Raw genomic sequence first — 14,278 nt, 5'->3', positions numbered from 1 at the left:
TTGTTTTGCTTCTTGATTGTTGATTGATTGTGTTTATGATGTTAAACATCATATGAAACTTGCTAGATTGTGATTAAACACATAATCTAGCAAGTGAGAGGATGATTATGTGATAAATCAAGATGATCATCCTTATGTGTAAGCATGAACTTGAAGTATGAAGTGTTTTCTTGAATGATGAAGTATGTAACATGTTATTAGTCATAAACATGGATGATTTCAAAACTAGTTTTCTCAAGAAACTAAGTTAAATCACAAGATTTACATAATCATGGATTTTAAAGAAACTAACCATGTTTTTAGTGGTGAAACAAGTATAAAAATACATTGTTAACAAGAAAAAATTCAAAAGAATGATTTTTAGAAAAACCATCTTGTAAGTTGTAAAAGACTAAACCTTGTAAGAAAGGGATTTACAAATAAATAACCACACTTTAAAGGGTAACTAAGCTTACTAAACACACTAGTAAGTTACTACAAGTTTTCATAAAAGTTCAAGTTCATGTTGTTGTGTAAATTGCATGATTTTGGCACTTGGTAAGTGTTGATTGAATTATTTATTGTTTGGGATGATTTTAAAAGAAAATGATATGCTTTGAAAGCATGGGAACCTCCATTTTTAAGGGGAAACTATGGCAAAATTTTTGTAAAAATTAAATACTTAGAAAAGTATTTTTAAACAAGTATTTACAAGTATATTTTTAACCATATGATTTCATACAAGTTTGCCATAATTTTTTATTACAAAAATACAAATGTTGGAGGTTGGTTTTTATAAATAAAAATGGATAAATATATATTTAGAATATATATATACATTAAAGACATGATATGTGTGATTATTTGTATACTTTGTGTAATAGTTATATTATTTTAGGATTTAAGATAATGTAACACATTAAAACAACAAGAAATTACGATCCAAAATTTACCAAAATAATCTCAAGGAATAAATACACAAGATACACACATAATATTGTAAAACCCAACGAAAGAATGTAACTTACAAAATATTCCGTAAAATACATTTATAAGTATATTTTTGGTGAATAATATTTTGGACACAAGTAATGAAAATATGATTTTTACAATTGTCACAAAGTTATATCATATTTTGACAAAAAGGAAATATATAATTCTTGGTGAACAAAAGTATATATATGTTTCCTCGAAATTATTAGGAAATATATTATTTTTGGGAAAAATATATATTTTCTTGGATAAACTTGAAATACATTATTTTTGGATAAAAAAATAAGTTTATATATATATTTTCTAAAGTTAGACTTGAAAATATATTAACTACAAATATTTTTGCCAAAAGGAAAAATTATAAATAATTTTTCTAAGTAATAATTCTTAAATATATAAATTTTGGGAGATATATATATATATATATATATATATATATATATATATTAGTGGGTTTTTATTAGAAATAATAACACAAAATTAAGTATAAGAATACTTAACGATTACAAGAAAATACGTATTCTCGTATGTATAAATCCACACCGGAATACGACACCGATACATGGCAAAAATATACAAATACAAGTCTAAATACTTGAGAAGTATTATTACAAAATATTGTTTAATAATTATTCCAAAATTTATAAATATAATTTAAGTTGAAATATTAATTATTTTGACAATAATTATAAATTGGAATAATATCAGAAACGTAACTCAGAAATGTAAATTCTAAGTCAAGGCACGACCCGTTCGTCTAATAGACCTTAGTACACTGTAGGTCGTCGTGTTTGCTGAAGAAACTTGAGTTACGCTTATCGAAGACGTAAGACAGTGAGTTCATGTCCCCCTTTTCTCTAAACTGTTTGTTTATTAACTTCGGGGGTGAAATACATGTTGCAAAATGATTACATACATTTACAATTGGTATGGTTAGCCTTGAAAAGTATAGTAGATCATGTGAATGGGTAGGCGCACACTTAAGACCATTAATCCTCGTGTTAGGACTGAGGGACATGAGTGATAGATCTATTTGGGTGTAGCGAGCCCACACCCATGAGGACCAGGGTGGCCCATGAGGTGACTATGTCTTACAGCCGGAAGCCCGGTACAAATTTGCTAGGTTTGAGCCTTCCTACGCCGTCACACATACCAGTGGCCTTGCAAACTATTGGTGATCTGTTTCCTTGTTTGCTTTCATACCATAATTTACAAACATACATACATACATACATTGTTTACAAAGGTTTTATACGTACATATACACAAACACATGAACTCGCTCAACTTTTGTTGATGTTTTCAAATTACATGTATTTCAGGAAATTAAGTGGATCTGGCGGGTGTTTGCATGTTCCAAGCTGCGTCATGAATAAAAAGATGTCATCCAAAGTCGTTAGGGTTTAGGAGATGTTTCTTAATCCTGGACGAGATACATAGTTCTAAACTCGGTTTTATATTAAGGTCTTTTGTCGAGTCTTCGTGGACTCTTTAAAACATGTTGTGGTTTGTAATTTAAATTTGGAGTCTACGTTTCAGACAATTATGTTGTGATATTTTCAAACTTAATTTATGGATGAACATCGAATGGTTTTATCTTATAGTTGTTGTTATGATTGAATGCTATGGTATTAAGAAAGTCACGTCATAATCACGCTTCCGCAAAAGTCAGGGTGTGACAGCTTGGTATCAGAGCTTCGATTGTAGCGAACTAGGATTCCTTCTCGAGTCTAGACTACAATCATTAGGGCTCTCACGAAAATGTTTTTCACAACATATTTTCATTGCATACAACGCCCAGATCCGCGAAACAAACATTTTTACAAACAAAAGACACTAAACACATTTCAAAATTTATGTCCTTGATTCAGTCTGAGAGACTGGGAGGTTCAGTCTGAGAGACTAGGTAGTTCAGTCTGAGAGGCTGGTGGGATAGTCTGGGAAGACTAGGATGAATACGTGCTTACATTGTTATTACTTACATGCTTAATGATGATTGTTGATGTATGTGCATATGTTGTGATTGTTTTGTTACAGACACTATGTCCTCATCTGAGAGTGGACTGTCAGATACTGTCGACCCCATGGCCATTTTTTCGGATGATGAGATTGTCCCAGACCCAGAGATTTTTACCTCCGACATTGAGAGTGACCCGGAGATGATGTCAGATGACGACGATGAAATCCAGCCTTTTGCATTACCTGACTTTGGCGACGATGTACCGCATGCTGATGGTTTACCCGAAGAGGATCCCTTTCTTGTTCCTATTCCTGACCAGGACCATCTCATCCTCGGACATCCCGATGATGAGCATGCCGTGGTTCCGATCCTCGCCCCTTTGCCTCTTGTGGCTTTTCCTCTCGAGGATTTGCCTTTTGATGTTGTCTGATGATGATGTCGATCTTTTCATTGATGGCCCCCCTGATGCTGCTCAGAGAGATGGAGTTCCAACTGATGATGTCATTGTTGTTCCACTCATTGAGATTCCTATCGTTGAGGTTTCATCTGATCATTCTGGTCCGGATTCTTTCGAGTCTGTGTCATCCACCACTTTGCATGCACTGGGATTGCAGCGTTACCCCACTGATTCTGATTCTGACACGGCCCTGTCTGTTGCACCTGTTATTCCACACGACTTTGATCATGACGATGAGCCCGGACATGAGATTGACTTTGTTCCCGACGATCAGCCTTTTGATGTACCTGCTGATCCTGAGCAGGCGCTTGCTCATGAGCCGATGCCAGCACCCGAGCCTATACCTGCTCCTAATCCTCTGCCTGATCATGATCATGAACCTGTACCTGTTGGCATACCTGTTGTTGCACCACTTGTACCCGATCCGATTCCTGCACCCACTGACCCTGCTGCTTTTGCTGATCAGATAGATCCCCGTTACGCATACACTAGCAATGGGTGGATAGAGGATGATGATGATGATATGCCCCCTTTTGTTGAGCCTGTTACTCCCCCACACATACCTGCACCTGTTGATGTCGCCCCATTTCACCCAATTATATCCGATGTTAACCGCACTGACCTGCCGATCACATTCTTGCAGGATATGCCTCCACCCCGTCCAGGGGAAGGTCCGTCTAGCCAGCAGCCTGGCCATGTTCCACACGTGTCAGCAGCTTTTTCCTTCATGCCACAATTTACACCTGCAACTCATTTTACTTCTGCACCGTCAGGCGAGCCACTCATATGGTTTCCGCCGAACACTATGCCAGTTTCTGATCCATACCATCCCTCCCACTTTATTGGCTACACGAGGGGTGAGCTACTCCTGTCCTTGCAGCTTCAGCAGGAGATTTTTTTGTCATAGAGTTATGGAGCTTGAGAGGATTCCACGTCCTCCACCTTGTTCATGTCAGTCACCTTTTGCGACTCCACCTGCTCCTCTTCTGCCTTATCCAGATTTTGACGTTCGATTTCTTACCATGGAGCTGCAGATTAGTTATCTGTTGCGTTGCGTTCATGCTCTCGAGGAGGAGTTAGCGCACGTGCGCAGCTTGCTATTTGTTCCTCCACCTCCTCCTCCTCCACCATCAGCATATCCGGTTTTTGGTTTTATGCAGGAAGCTTACTTTTGATGAGAGTGTCGCTATTAAGCCTAGCTTACGGAGCCTTTTGAAGACCGCATTTTGATTATTATGACTGTTGTAGATTGGTAGACACTTTGGACAAGGGTAGTGTGACCCTGTAGTCCCTTTTGATGTGATACGATACATTTGTAGAACATGTAACTTATTTGTGGTCAACGATTTATACAAGCTCAATTGCAATATTCGCATTATATTCATTGTTGAATTATACACTGGTGATATGAATGTGATGTTATGTGTTTACTTGCGTTGATAAATGTTATTACATACACGTACTACATACTTATATGCCTAAGACCCGACCTATACAATCTTCTTTTAGAAGATGCCTCCTCGAAGAGACAACCAGCTACCCATAACAGAGGCTGAGCTACAAGAACGGATTTCACGAGCAATAGCACAACACGAGGCCTTACGCTCTGAGCACAGCGGAGGTACCTCAGGAAGTAACCCACCTCTTGGTAATGTTTAAGTCACTAAAAGACACATTACGTTACAATTGGCTATTCCATGTACGTTCGCTAATGCTTTCTGTGAATGATGTTGCTTGTACAGGCTGCACCTATAAGCAGTTCCTAGACTGTAAGCCTCTGAATTTCAACGGCACCGGGGGTGCTGTAGCTTTTGTTAGATGGACGGAGAAAACTGATTCTGTGCTAAGAATGAGCAAATGTGCGCCGGAGCACCAGGTCACCTACATCTCTGGATTGTTCTTAGACGGAGCGCTATCATGATGTAATCTCCAAGTTCAGACCTTGGGAGAAGAGGCTGCATATGCCATGACATGGGACGAGATGAAGGAACTCATGCGCAAGAAGTACTGTTCAAGGGCCGAGATCCAGAAATTGGAAACTGAATTCTGGAATCTCAAGATGGATGGTCCGAAGATTGCTGAATACGTGCAGAGATTTCACGACCTATCTCACGTCGTTCCTTACATGGTTGATCCGGAGTTCAAGCAAATCGAGCGTTTTATTTAGGGATTGGCACCCCAAATCATGAGCATGGTGACGACGTCAAAGCCTTCAACGATCACTGAGGCTATTGATCTGAGTGTGGCACTAACTGAAGAAGCGATCAGGTTGAACAAGTTCTCGATTTCTGACCAAAAGAAGAAGGAGACTCACGTTGAGTCATCAGGTGAGAACAAAAGGAAGTTCTCAAACTTCAAAAAGGGTACCAGCAGTGCTAACAAGAAGAAAGATGCGAACCCACCAGCCGAGGTCAAGACTGGTGTTGAAAACAAAGGAAAAGGGTATATGGGCACCTTGCCCAAATGCGATGCGTGTCAGTTGCATCACACTGGACGATGCCGAGCCGGAAAGTGTGAGACGTGCGGAAAGGTTGGTCATGCCAAAGAGACATGCTGGTATGGTGCCGGTCATGGTAATGTGTAACACCTCGAAAATTTATGTCCAATAAAATAAAGACACGTGTCATGTGAGACAAACGTGTTAGGAAACCGGATCAAATAAGGATGTATGGTAGGATTTAAAAAGGGCGTCATGTTATTAAAAGTACCTCTGAACGACCCAAATTATAAATCCCAAGATCCTTGAATCGTTTTGATAAACATCTGATATATTAACCGGTTGTTCTAAATAAATAAAATTCCATCTTTTATATGGAAATTGGGTCTTGAGGAGCGTTACTACAAAATCCTGATTTAAATTCTTGTTTAAAGGGAATTGAAACTAGTTAAGTAAGCATGTCCAACCTTTTATGAGAATCCAAGATGAATTCTTGTAAATTCCGTCACTTGAAACCTTGCCATAAGGGTCCAAAGTAAAGATGTTCATACAAGGCATGCAAAAGCCTGCCCATATGGTCCCCTACTGCAATAAAAGCCTAAGGATTCGACTCTACACTTTTGCATGGCCAAAATTTGGAAGTTTGCAAGATTTTTGGCTTCTGGCCATCGGTTACGGACCGTATGGCTTTAAGCTTACGGTCCGCAAGGTTCATATCTGGGCGCATCAGACCAGGGTCGGTTACGGACCGTATCCGTATAGGCTTACGGTCCGCAAGGGGTGCTTACGAACCGCAAGGGATTTGGCTTACGGTCCGTAAGCCTGTCGCAGGCAGAAGAAAATGGACAGCTGCCTGTTCAGCCTGTTGCACCGCCTTAGTAATGTGGTTTTCGAAATCAGGGGCATGATAGGCAGTATATAGGCACATAGGGGCACCTGGGATCATCTTGCAACCTTAGTAGACTAATTTGGCATCATCTTGTAGTATCTTGGTCACTATATAAAGAAGTGAATGTTGTAACATTTGATCATTCACTTTGCAACTCACTTGGAACATCTTTGGAGTTTCTCTGGACAGCAATCAAGTTCCTCTTAAGTCCCTAATCCTATTTAGGACTCTTGTAAGTGTCCTTAATCCCTTCTAATCCATTTTAGCTTAGTTAATTAGCTAAAAGTCAAACCGTCGTAATTAAGGTTTAACTTCGAGATTAGTCAATAATTAGTCACTAAAATCTCGAATTAAAAATACCTATAAGTAGGTAATTAGGTGGGTAATAAACCCTTAAAAGGGTATTTTCAGATTCCCACTCTAAATATGTTAATTGTCGAGTCAAAGCTTACTTTAAAAAGTCAACAGAATGCTTATTTTCAAATTAATGCATAATTAACAATGTTGGATACATGCAACCTGTTTGATCATTAATACAATTTGGTAATTAATATAAGAACATGTCCCAACATGTTCAACTCGACAATTTTCAGTTTAGGCTCGGTTTGGAGCCGAAAGTCGCATAGTTTGACTTATGCTTTGACTTCCAGTTCTGACCCGTTTAAGCCAAGTTTAGGATTGCCTTAGAGCTTCTTTTGGACCTATTTACATGTTAGTATAACTCTCTGAGATTATGCAACTTGGTTCATTAGAAATCCTATTCACATGCATGTTTTCGTTAATTGCTTATCTGTTGACCATTATGCCCAAATGACCTTAAAATATGATTTTTGAAAATGTAAAAGGGTAGACACCTTAGCTACTGATTTATAAACTTACACCTAAAATATTAGATCAGTTTGAGGTGTAGATTAAGAGTTATGCTCATTAGCGTAATTAGAAGCTTCTTTAGTAATTAAATGGCGTAAATTGCATATAGCCTATCTAAACCCAAATTTTTATACAAAAATTTATACCTACTGATATAAAATAATATTTTGGGATTTTTAAAGATTTTTATTCAATTTTAGGCTGAGCATAACTTAGTGTTCTAAGCTTAATTCGGTTAATGCCGGTTTTGCCCTTTTGGGCTATAAAATGAGTTTTATAAATCCTATTGACCCCAAACCTTTTTCTACTGATCTAATATGTTAAATAAAGTATTTTGAGCCTTCTGGAATTTTAAAAATATCAGCTTTCTATACCAAACCCGAAAATGGCTCCAAATCGCCTTTTTAAGCGTTTTTAACGCATAGTAGGTAATAAAACCTTTTTAAACATATGGGGATGATACCTACTGATTGTATTCAGTAAAATTTTATATTTTAGCAGTAGGTGAATCTCTTAAACTCAGAATTCTAGTTTTGACCTTTTAGGCCTATGTGAAGTTACCAAAATGCCCCTACGGAGCATAGTATGGTTATAAGTAATAAATTTCACATATATATGATACCCTATTGTTATAACTTAGTAAATTAAGTATATTTACTGATTTAATCAGACCTGTAACTCAGGTTATTATTTAAACTCCTTTACACCCTTTAAAATGACCAAAATGCCCTTATGAAGCCTAGTTTTGGTTTAAAGCCATTTGGGGCATAATGGAAGGTATCTTGCTGATATCACAACATGTTTAAGGCATATTAGCTTAGGAAACTTGTATATGATTCGTATGGTTACTCGTTACGCACTTTACGCGTTCGGATCGGCTTATGTAACTAGTTTACCCATTTTAGCCGAAACGGGTCAAACCATATCATTTCGGTCTCAAAATCCAGAATGTGATTAAGTTACCCATATTAAACAAGTATGCAAGCTTGTTGGGTCAAAACCACATTCTAAAACGGTCTTCACCTTATCGTGCATTTAAACCGTAATCTTCATTTAAAACTAACCGGTGTAATCTTAGGCTAAATTAAAAGACCTGTTAGGATTCTAATAGGTTATTTAAAACCTTCATTCCAGATATAGGAGGCCAGTAAAAGCTACATGCACTTGCTGTATTTGATTTATACTTTGCTCAGGTAAATACATTTAACTTATTTTCCCTTATACGGGCTTGGGGTACGGTATATAAAATACCGCTTGGTCAGGTAATTGACCTTAACCGGTCAGTGGTTAAGTGTTGTCAAAATGACCCATTTGAAAATGTTGTTTTGTTTGTTTAACGCCCTTGGGGGTTTAATGACCATGTCCCGGATATCCTTAGCATCATTCAAAGAATGGCCACGACCTTAGTACACGGGTGTAGGCGTACACCCGTAGTGCATTAAATCAATAAAGTATAACAGTCAAAACGAGAAGAAATCTCGCGGCGGAACTATACTATGTGGTGTGTTTATTAATCTTTAACCCGGTACGACCCGGAAAACTGAACGCATAACAAACATATCATTCTTTTACAAGATTATAAGCAAATAATGATCCTAAGTTATAAAAAGTTTTGTGCCACGGGCACTCAAATCAATTTTTAAACCTTTTCAAAATGAGTCAGTTAAATTGTATTTACCGGTGTAAACTGACGTATTTTCCAAAAAGGCTAAGTGCAGGTACTACGCGTAATAGGCTGGCCACTCCTTAGCATCAGTAAAAGTCTCGCAAGCTTAGGATGCGTGAAGTCTGTTGAATAAAAGTCTCCTCTTTGTTTTGATCTGCGTGTGGATCTATTTCGACTATTTGTGATACTTAATATTACAATTTATTTGGTTGAAATAAATCTTTCTTTTGCTTCCGCTGTGCATTTATATTTTGTATTGTTGACTATGACGATATCAACTACGTCACGGAACCCCCACCGGGCCCACCGGTGACACGTGGAAAATAGGGGTGTGACAGGTTGGTATCAGAGCCAACGCTGAGTGAATTAAACACTAGCCTTTTGTGTTTAATCTCAGTTAAATAAACGCACATTCCTCGAGTTCCGAGTCTAGACAAAGAACATAGGACAAACTCTGTTTCGTTTTGTTTAATTAGTCTTTATTTTATTATATATTTGTTGTTGTATCTTTGCTTATGTTTGCAGGTTAAGAATGCCGCCAAGATTTTTGAGAGGACGAGGCAAGGGCCCAGTTACGGGCCATGACCATGAAGCCGGGCCTTCGCACCAGCGTACCCCATCTATCACAATGAGCACTAGCCCACAGGAGCCGTGGAGGTAATGGAAACGGAAATGGAAACGGTAATGGTGGTCTGAGAGGTAATGGAAACGGTAACCGCGGTGGTAATGGGTATGGAAACCGCAATCAAGGAGGAAATGGCGGTAATGGAAACCGTGGTGGTAATGGAAGTCAAGCTGGTAATGGAAGCCGTGGAGCGAACAACAACCAGGGCGGAAATGGAAATAGAAATGGTTGGGGACCAGGTTGCTTTAACTGTGGAGATGTTGGGCATTTCAAGAGAGATTGCCCAAGGATCAACCAAGCTCAGGGAAGAGTTTTTAACATAGGAGCGAGGGAAGCTCGCCAAGATCCAAACGTAGTTACGGGTACGTTCCCTATCAACCAACACTTTGCATCTGTACTGTTTGATACTGGTGTCGATTATAGCTTTGTATCCTTAGAGTTTAAGAAAATACTTGGGTTGGTAGCTAGTAAGCTAGATATTCCGTACTCGATAGAACTAGCTAACGGAAAGCTAGTAGAAACGAAGGAAGTCATTAGAGGTTGCGTAATAGAACCCGGGGAACATGAGTTTACGCTTGATCTTCTGTCAGTCGAGTTGGGAAGCTTTGACGTGGTAGTTAGAATGGATTGGTTATCAAGTAACCGAGCGGAGATCGTATGTCACGAGAAGATCATTCGCATTCCGATGGCGAATGGAGAAACAATTGTGGTGCATGGAAAGAAACATGATACGCCCCTAAGGATTATCAGCTGTTTGAAAGCTCGAAAGTGTTTGCAGAAAGGATGTGTTGCCTTCTTGGCGCACGTCGTGGACAAAGAAGCCGCTGAGCCAAAGCTGGAAGACATCCCAGTTGTGAAGGAATATCCGGAAGTCTTTCCCGAAGACTTGCCAGAATTGCTGCCTCAACGACAAGTCGAATTCCATATTGACTTGGTTCCAGGCGCCGCGCCTGTAGCCAAGGCACCTTATCGAATTGCGCCTTCCGAGATGCAAGAATTGTTGACGCAACTTCAGGAACTTTTGGACAAGGAATTTATCAGACCAAGCTTCTCGCCTTAGGGAGCTCCAGTTTTGTTTGTTAAGAAGAAGGACGGTAGTTTCCGCATGTGTATCGACTACCGAGAGCTAAACAAGTTAACCATCAAGAATCGGTATCCTTTGCCGAGGATTGATGATCTTTTCGATCAACTACAAGGTTCGAGTTTTTACTCCAAGATCGATCTTCGATCAGGTTATCACCAGTTGCGGATTCAATAAGAGAGCATTCCAAAGACGACCTTTAGGACTCAATATGGACATTACGAGTTTCTAGTTATGCCGTTTGGGTTGACAAACGCGCCAGCAGTGTTTATGGATTTGATGAATAGAGTCTGCAAGCCATATCTCGATAAATTTGTGATTGTGTTTATCGACGATATTTTGATCTATTCAAGGACGAAGGATGAGCATGAACAACACCTTAGAGTCATCTTAGAGTTGCTCAAGAAAGAGAAATTATACGCAAAGTTCTTAAAGTGCGAGTTCTGGTTGCGCGAGGTTCAGTTCCTTGGTCACGTGGTAAATGAAGATGGAATTCACGTGGATCCCACCAAGATCGAGGAGATTAAGAATTGGGAAACTCCGAAGACGCCAATCGAGATCCGTCAGTTCTTAGGTTTAGCTGGTTATTATCGCAGATTCATTGAGGATTTTTCGAAAATCGCTCAACCGTTGACCTCCCTTACTCAGAAAGACAAAAAGTACGAATGGGGAGATAAACAAGAGGAAGCTTTTCAGTTGTTGAAGAACAAGCTTTACGATGCACCTATTTTGTCCTTACCCGAAGGCACTGATGACTTCGTGGTATATTGTGACGCCTCGCGTCAGGGACAGGGCTGCGTGCTGATGCAGCAACAGAAGGTTATCGCTTATGCTTCGCGACAGTTAAAGGTTCACGAGAAGAATTACACTACGCATGATTTGGAATTAGGCGCAGTGGTGTTTGCATTAAAGATTTGGCGACATTATTTGTATGGTACCTGATGCACGATCTTTACTGATCACAAGAGCTTACAGCATATATTCGATCAGAAGGAGCTTAACATGAGACAGCGACGATGGGTTGAGCTGTTAAACGATTGATTGTGAAATCAAGTACCACCCAGGAAAGGCGAATGTAGTAGTAGACGCCTTGAGTGGGAAAGAAAGAATCAAGCCCATAAGGGTTAGGGCCTTGGAAATGATTATACAGACAGACCTATCGTTGCGCATTCATGCTGCGCAGAGAAAAGCTCTTAAGAAGGAGAATCTTGTGGACGAATATCTCCGTGGGATGGAGAAGCAGTTGATACCCAATGAGGAAGGAACATTGTGTTTCATGAAACGAATTTGGGTTCCCCTCTTTGGTGGTCTTAGAAACGTGATCTTCGATGAAGCTCATAAATCAAGGTACTCGATCCATCCCGGAGCAGATAAGATGTACCAGGACTTGAAGGAATTCTACTGGTGGCCGAGGTTGAAAGGTGATGTTGCAACGTATGTTGGCAAATATTTGACTTGTGCCAAGGTAAAGGCCGAATATCAGAAGCCTTCAGGTCTTCTGCAACAACCTGAAATACCCATGTGGAAATGGGAGCAGATTTCAATGGATTTTATAACGAAGTTACCAAAGACACCTAGAGGTCATGATACGATTTGGGTAAACGTAGACCGTCTGACAAAATCTGTGCACTTTTTGGTGATCAGAGAAAAAGATAACACATGTAAGCTAGCCGAGCTGTACCTCAAAGAGATAGTTGCACGACATGGAGTGCCTCTCTCGATTATTTCCGATAGAGACGGAAGATTTGTGTCAAGGATTTGGCAATCCTTCCAAGAAGCCTTTGGTTCTCAGTTGAATCTGAGTACTGCATTTCACCCACAGACAGATGGTCAGAGCGAACTGACGATTCAAAAGCTAGAAGATATGTTGCGAGCTTGCGTAATGGACTTGGGTGGCAGTTGGGACACTCACTTACCTTTGGTAGAATTCTCGTATAACAACAGCCACCATGCGAGCATTCAAGCTGCACCGTTTGAAGCTCTCTACGGACGCAAGTGTCAAACACCGTTATGCTGGGCAGACGCGGGTGATAGACAACTTGTTGGTCCCGAATTGGTTCAAGAGACGACAGATAAGATTATACAGATCCGAGAGCGCATCAAGGCGGCTCGTGATCGACAAAAGAGCTATGCAGGCCAAAGAAGGAAACCTTTGGAGTTTGAAGTGGGAGACATGGTTTTACTAAAATTATCACCTTGGAAAGGGGTAGCACGCTTTGTGAAGCGTGGAAAGTTGAACCCGCGATATATTGGACCGTTCAAAATCCTCGAGAGGATTGGTCTTGTAGCCTACAAGTTGGATCTACCCACATAGCTAAATGGAGTTCATGATACATTTCATGTATCTAATCTGAAAAAGAGTCCAACTCAAGAAACAGTTGTCATTCCTGCCGATGAAGTTCACATTGACGACACACTCCACTTTACCAAAGAACCTGTTGAGGTTACTGATTGGAAGGTTAACAAGAGACGTAGGAGTAGTGCTAAACTCGTCAAGGTTCGATGGAACGCGCGACACGGCCTAGAGTTCACTTGGGAGCGTAAGGATCGCATGAAAGCAAAATACCCGCATTTGTTCCCCAACACCCCTTCAGCTAGTAGCAGAACTAAAATTTCGGGACGAAATTTTCTTAACAGGGGGAGAATGTGACAACCGTCATAAATCCAGGTATCCGTACAATTAATTAATCTTGATTAATGCTTAATGACTGTGCTGAATCACAATTAACTACTTTCTGTTTACTGCATCATATTTACATGTGCATCACATATTTTATAATGTCACATCATTATTACATGCAAACCATATTGACATAAATGATGCACAAAGCACAATTAGCACAGTTAGCGGATAACTCAGAAAAATGCTGACAGAACTCAGCACATAGACAGACAGTATTTTGAGACCCAGTATGGGCCAGAGACTAAGTACTACACTAGTATGGTGTGTAGGGAAGTAAGGACCACAAAACTGCATTCCTAAGTGATAGATTAAGTGCCAGAAAGTGCCTAAAACTCACCCAAAGTGCTGAATTCAGCATAATTCAGCAAAAATCAGCATTTTAACAAGTTAGTATCATGCAAAAATATAAATAAATGGTCCTGAATGCTTTCCTAAGTGTCGAGAATTAAAAGTGTCACAAAAGGGCACATAAAGAACACTAAACGGTATAGTTTAGCACTTTAACGATCCAGTATCTAACCGAACAACCGAACACTACCCGAAACATCAAAATCACAGTAGAAGCATTGTTTTAATGTTTTCAAGCTAGTTATGATCCCCGAACACCCTAACACACTATATAACATCATAATAACTAA

General features: G+C 39.6%; 1 protein-coding gene across 1 annotated transcript; it reads left to right on the top strand.

Moving 5' to 3' along the window:
- The first annotated feature begins 3,014 nt into the window (after window positions 1-3,014).
- Window positions 3,015-4,296, top strand: LOC110887707 (cell surface glycoprotein 1-like). Its single transcript, XM_022135279.1, has 2 exons — window positions 3,015-3,356; window positions 3,409-4,296. The coding sequence occupies exons 1-2, from the start codon at window positions 3,015-3,017 to the stop codon at window positions 4,294-4,296; spliced, it is 1,230 nt and encodes a 409-aa protein (XP_021990971.1).
- The last annotated feature ends 9,982 nt before the right edge of the window (window positions 4,297-14,278 follow it).

This window comes from Helianthus annuus, chromosome 11 (assembly GCF_002127325.2).
Source record: "Helianthus annuus cultivar XRQ/B chromosome 11, HanXRQr2.0-SUNRISE, whole genome shotgun sequence".
NCBI lineage: Eukaryota > Viridiplantae > Streptophyta > Magnoliopsida > Asterales > Asteraceae > Helianthus > Helianthus annuus.
The sequence above is the reverse complement of the archived record's forward strand: the minus strand, read 5'-3'. Positions and strand labels throughout refer to the sequence as shown.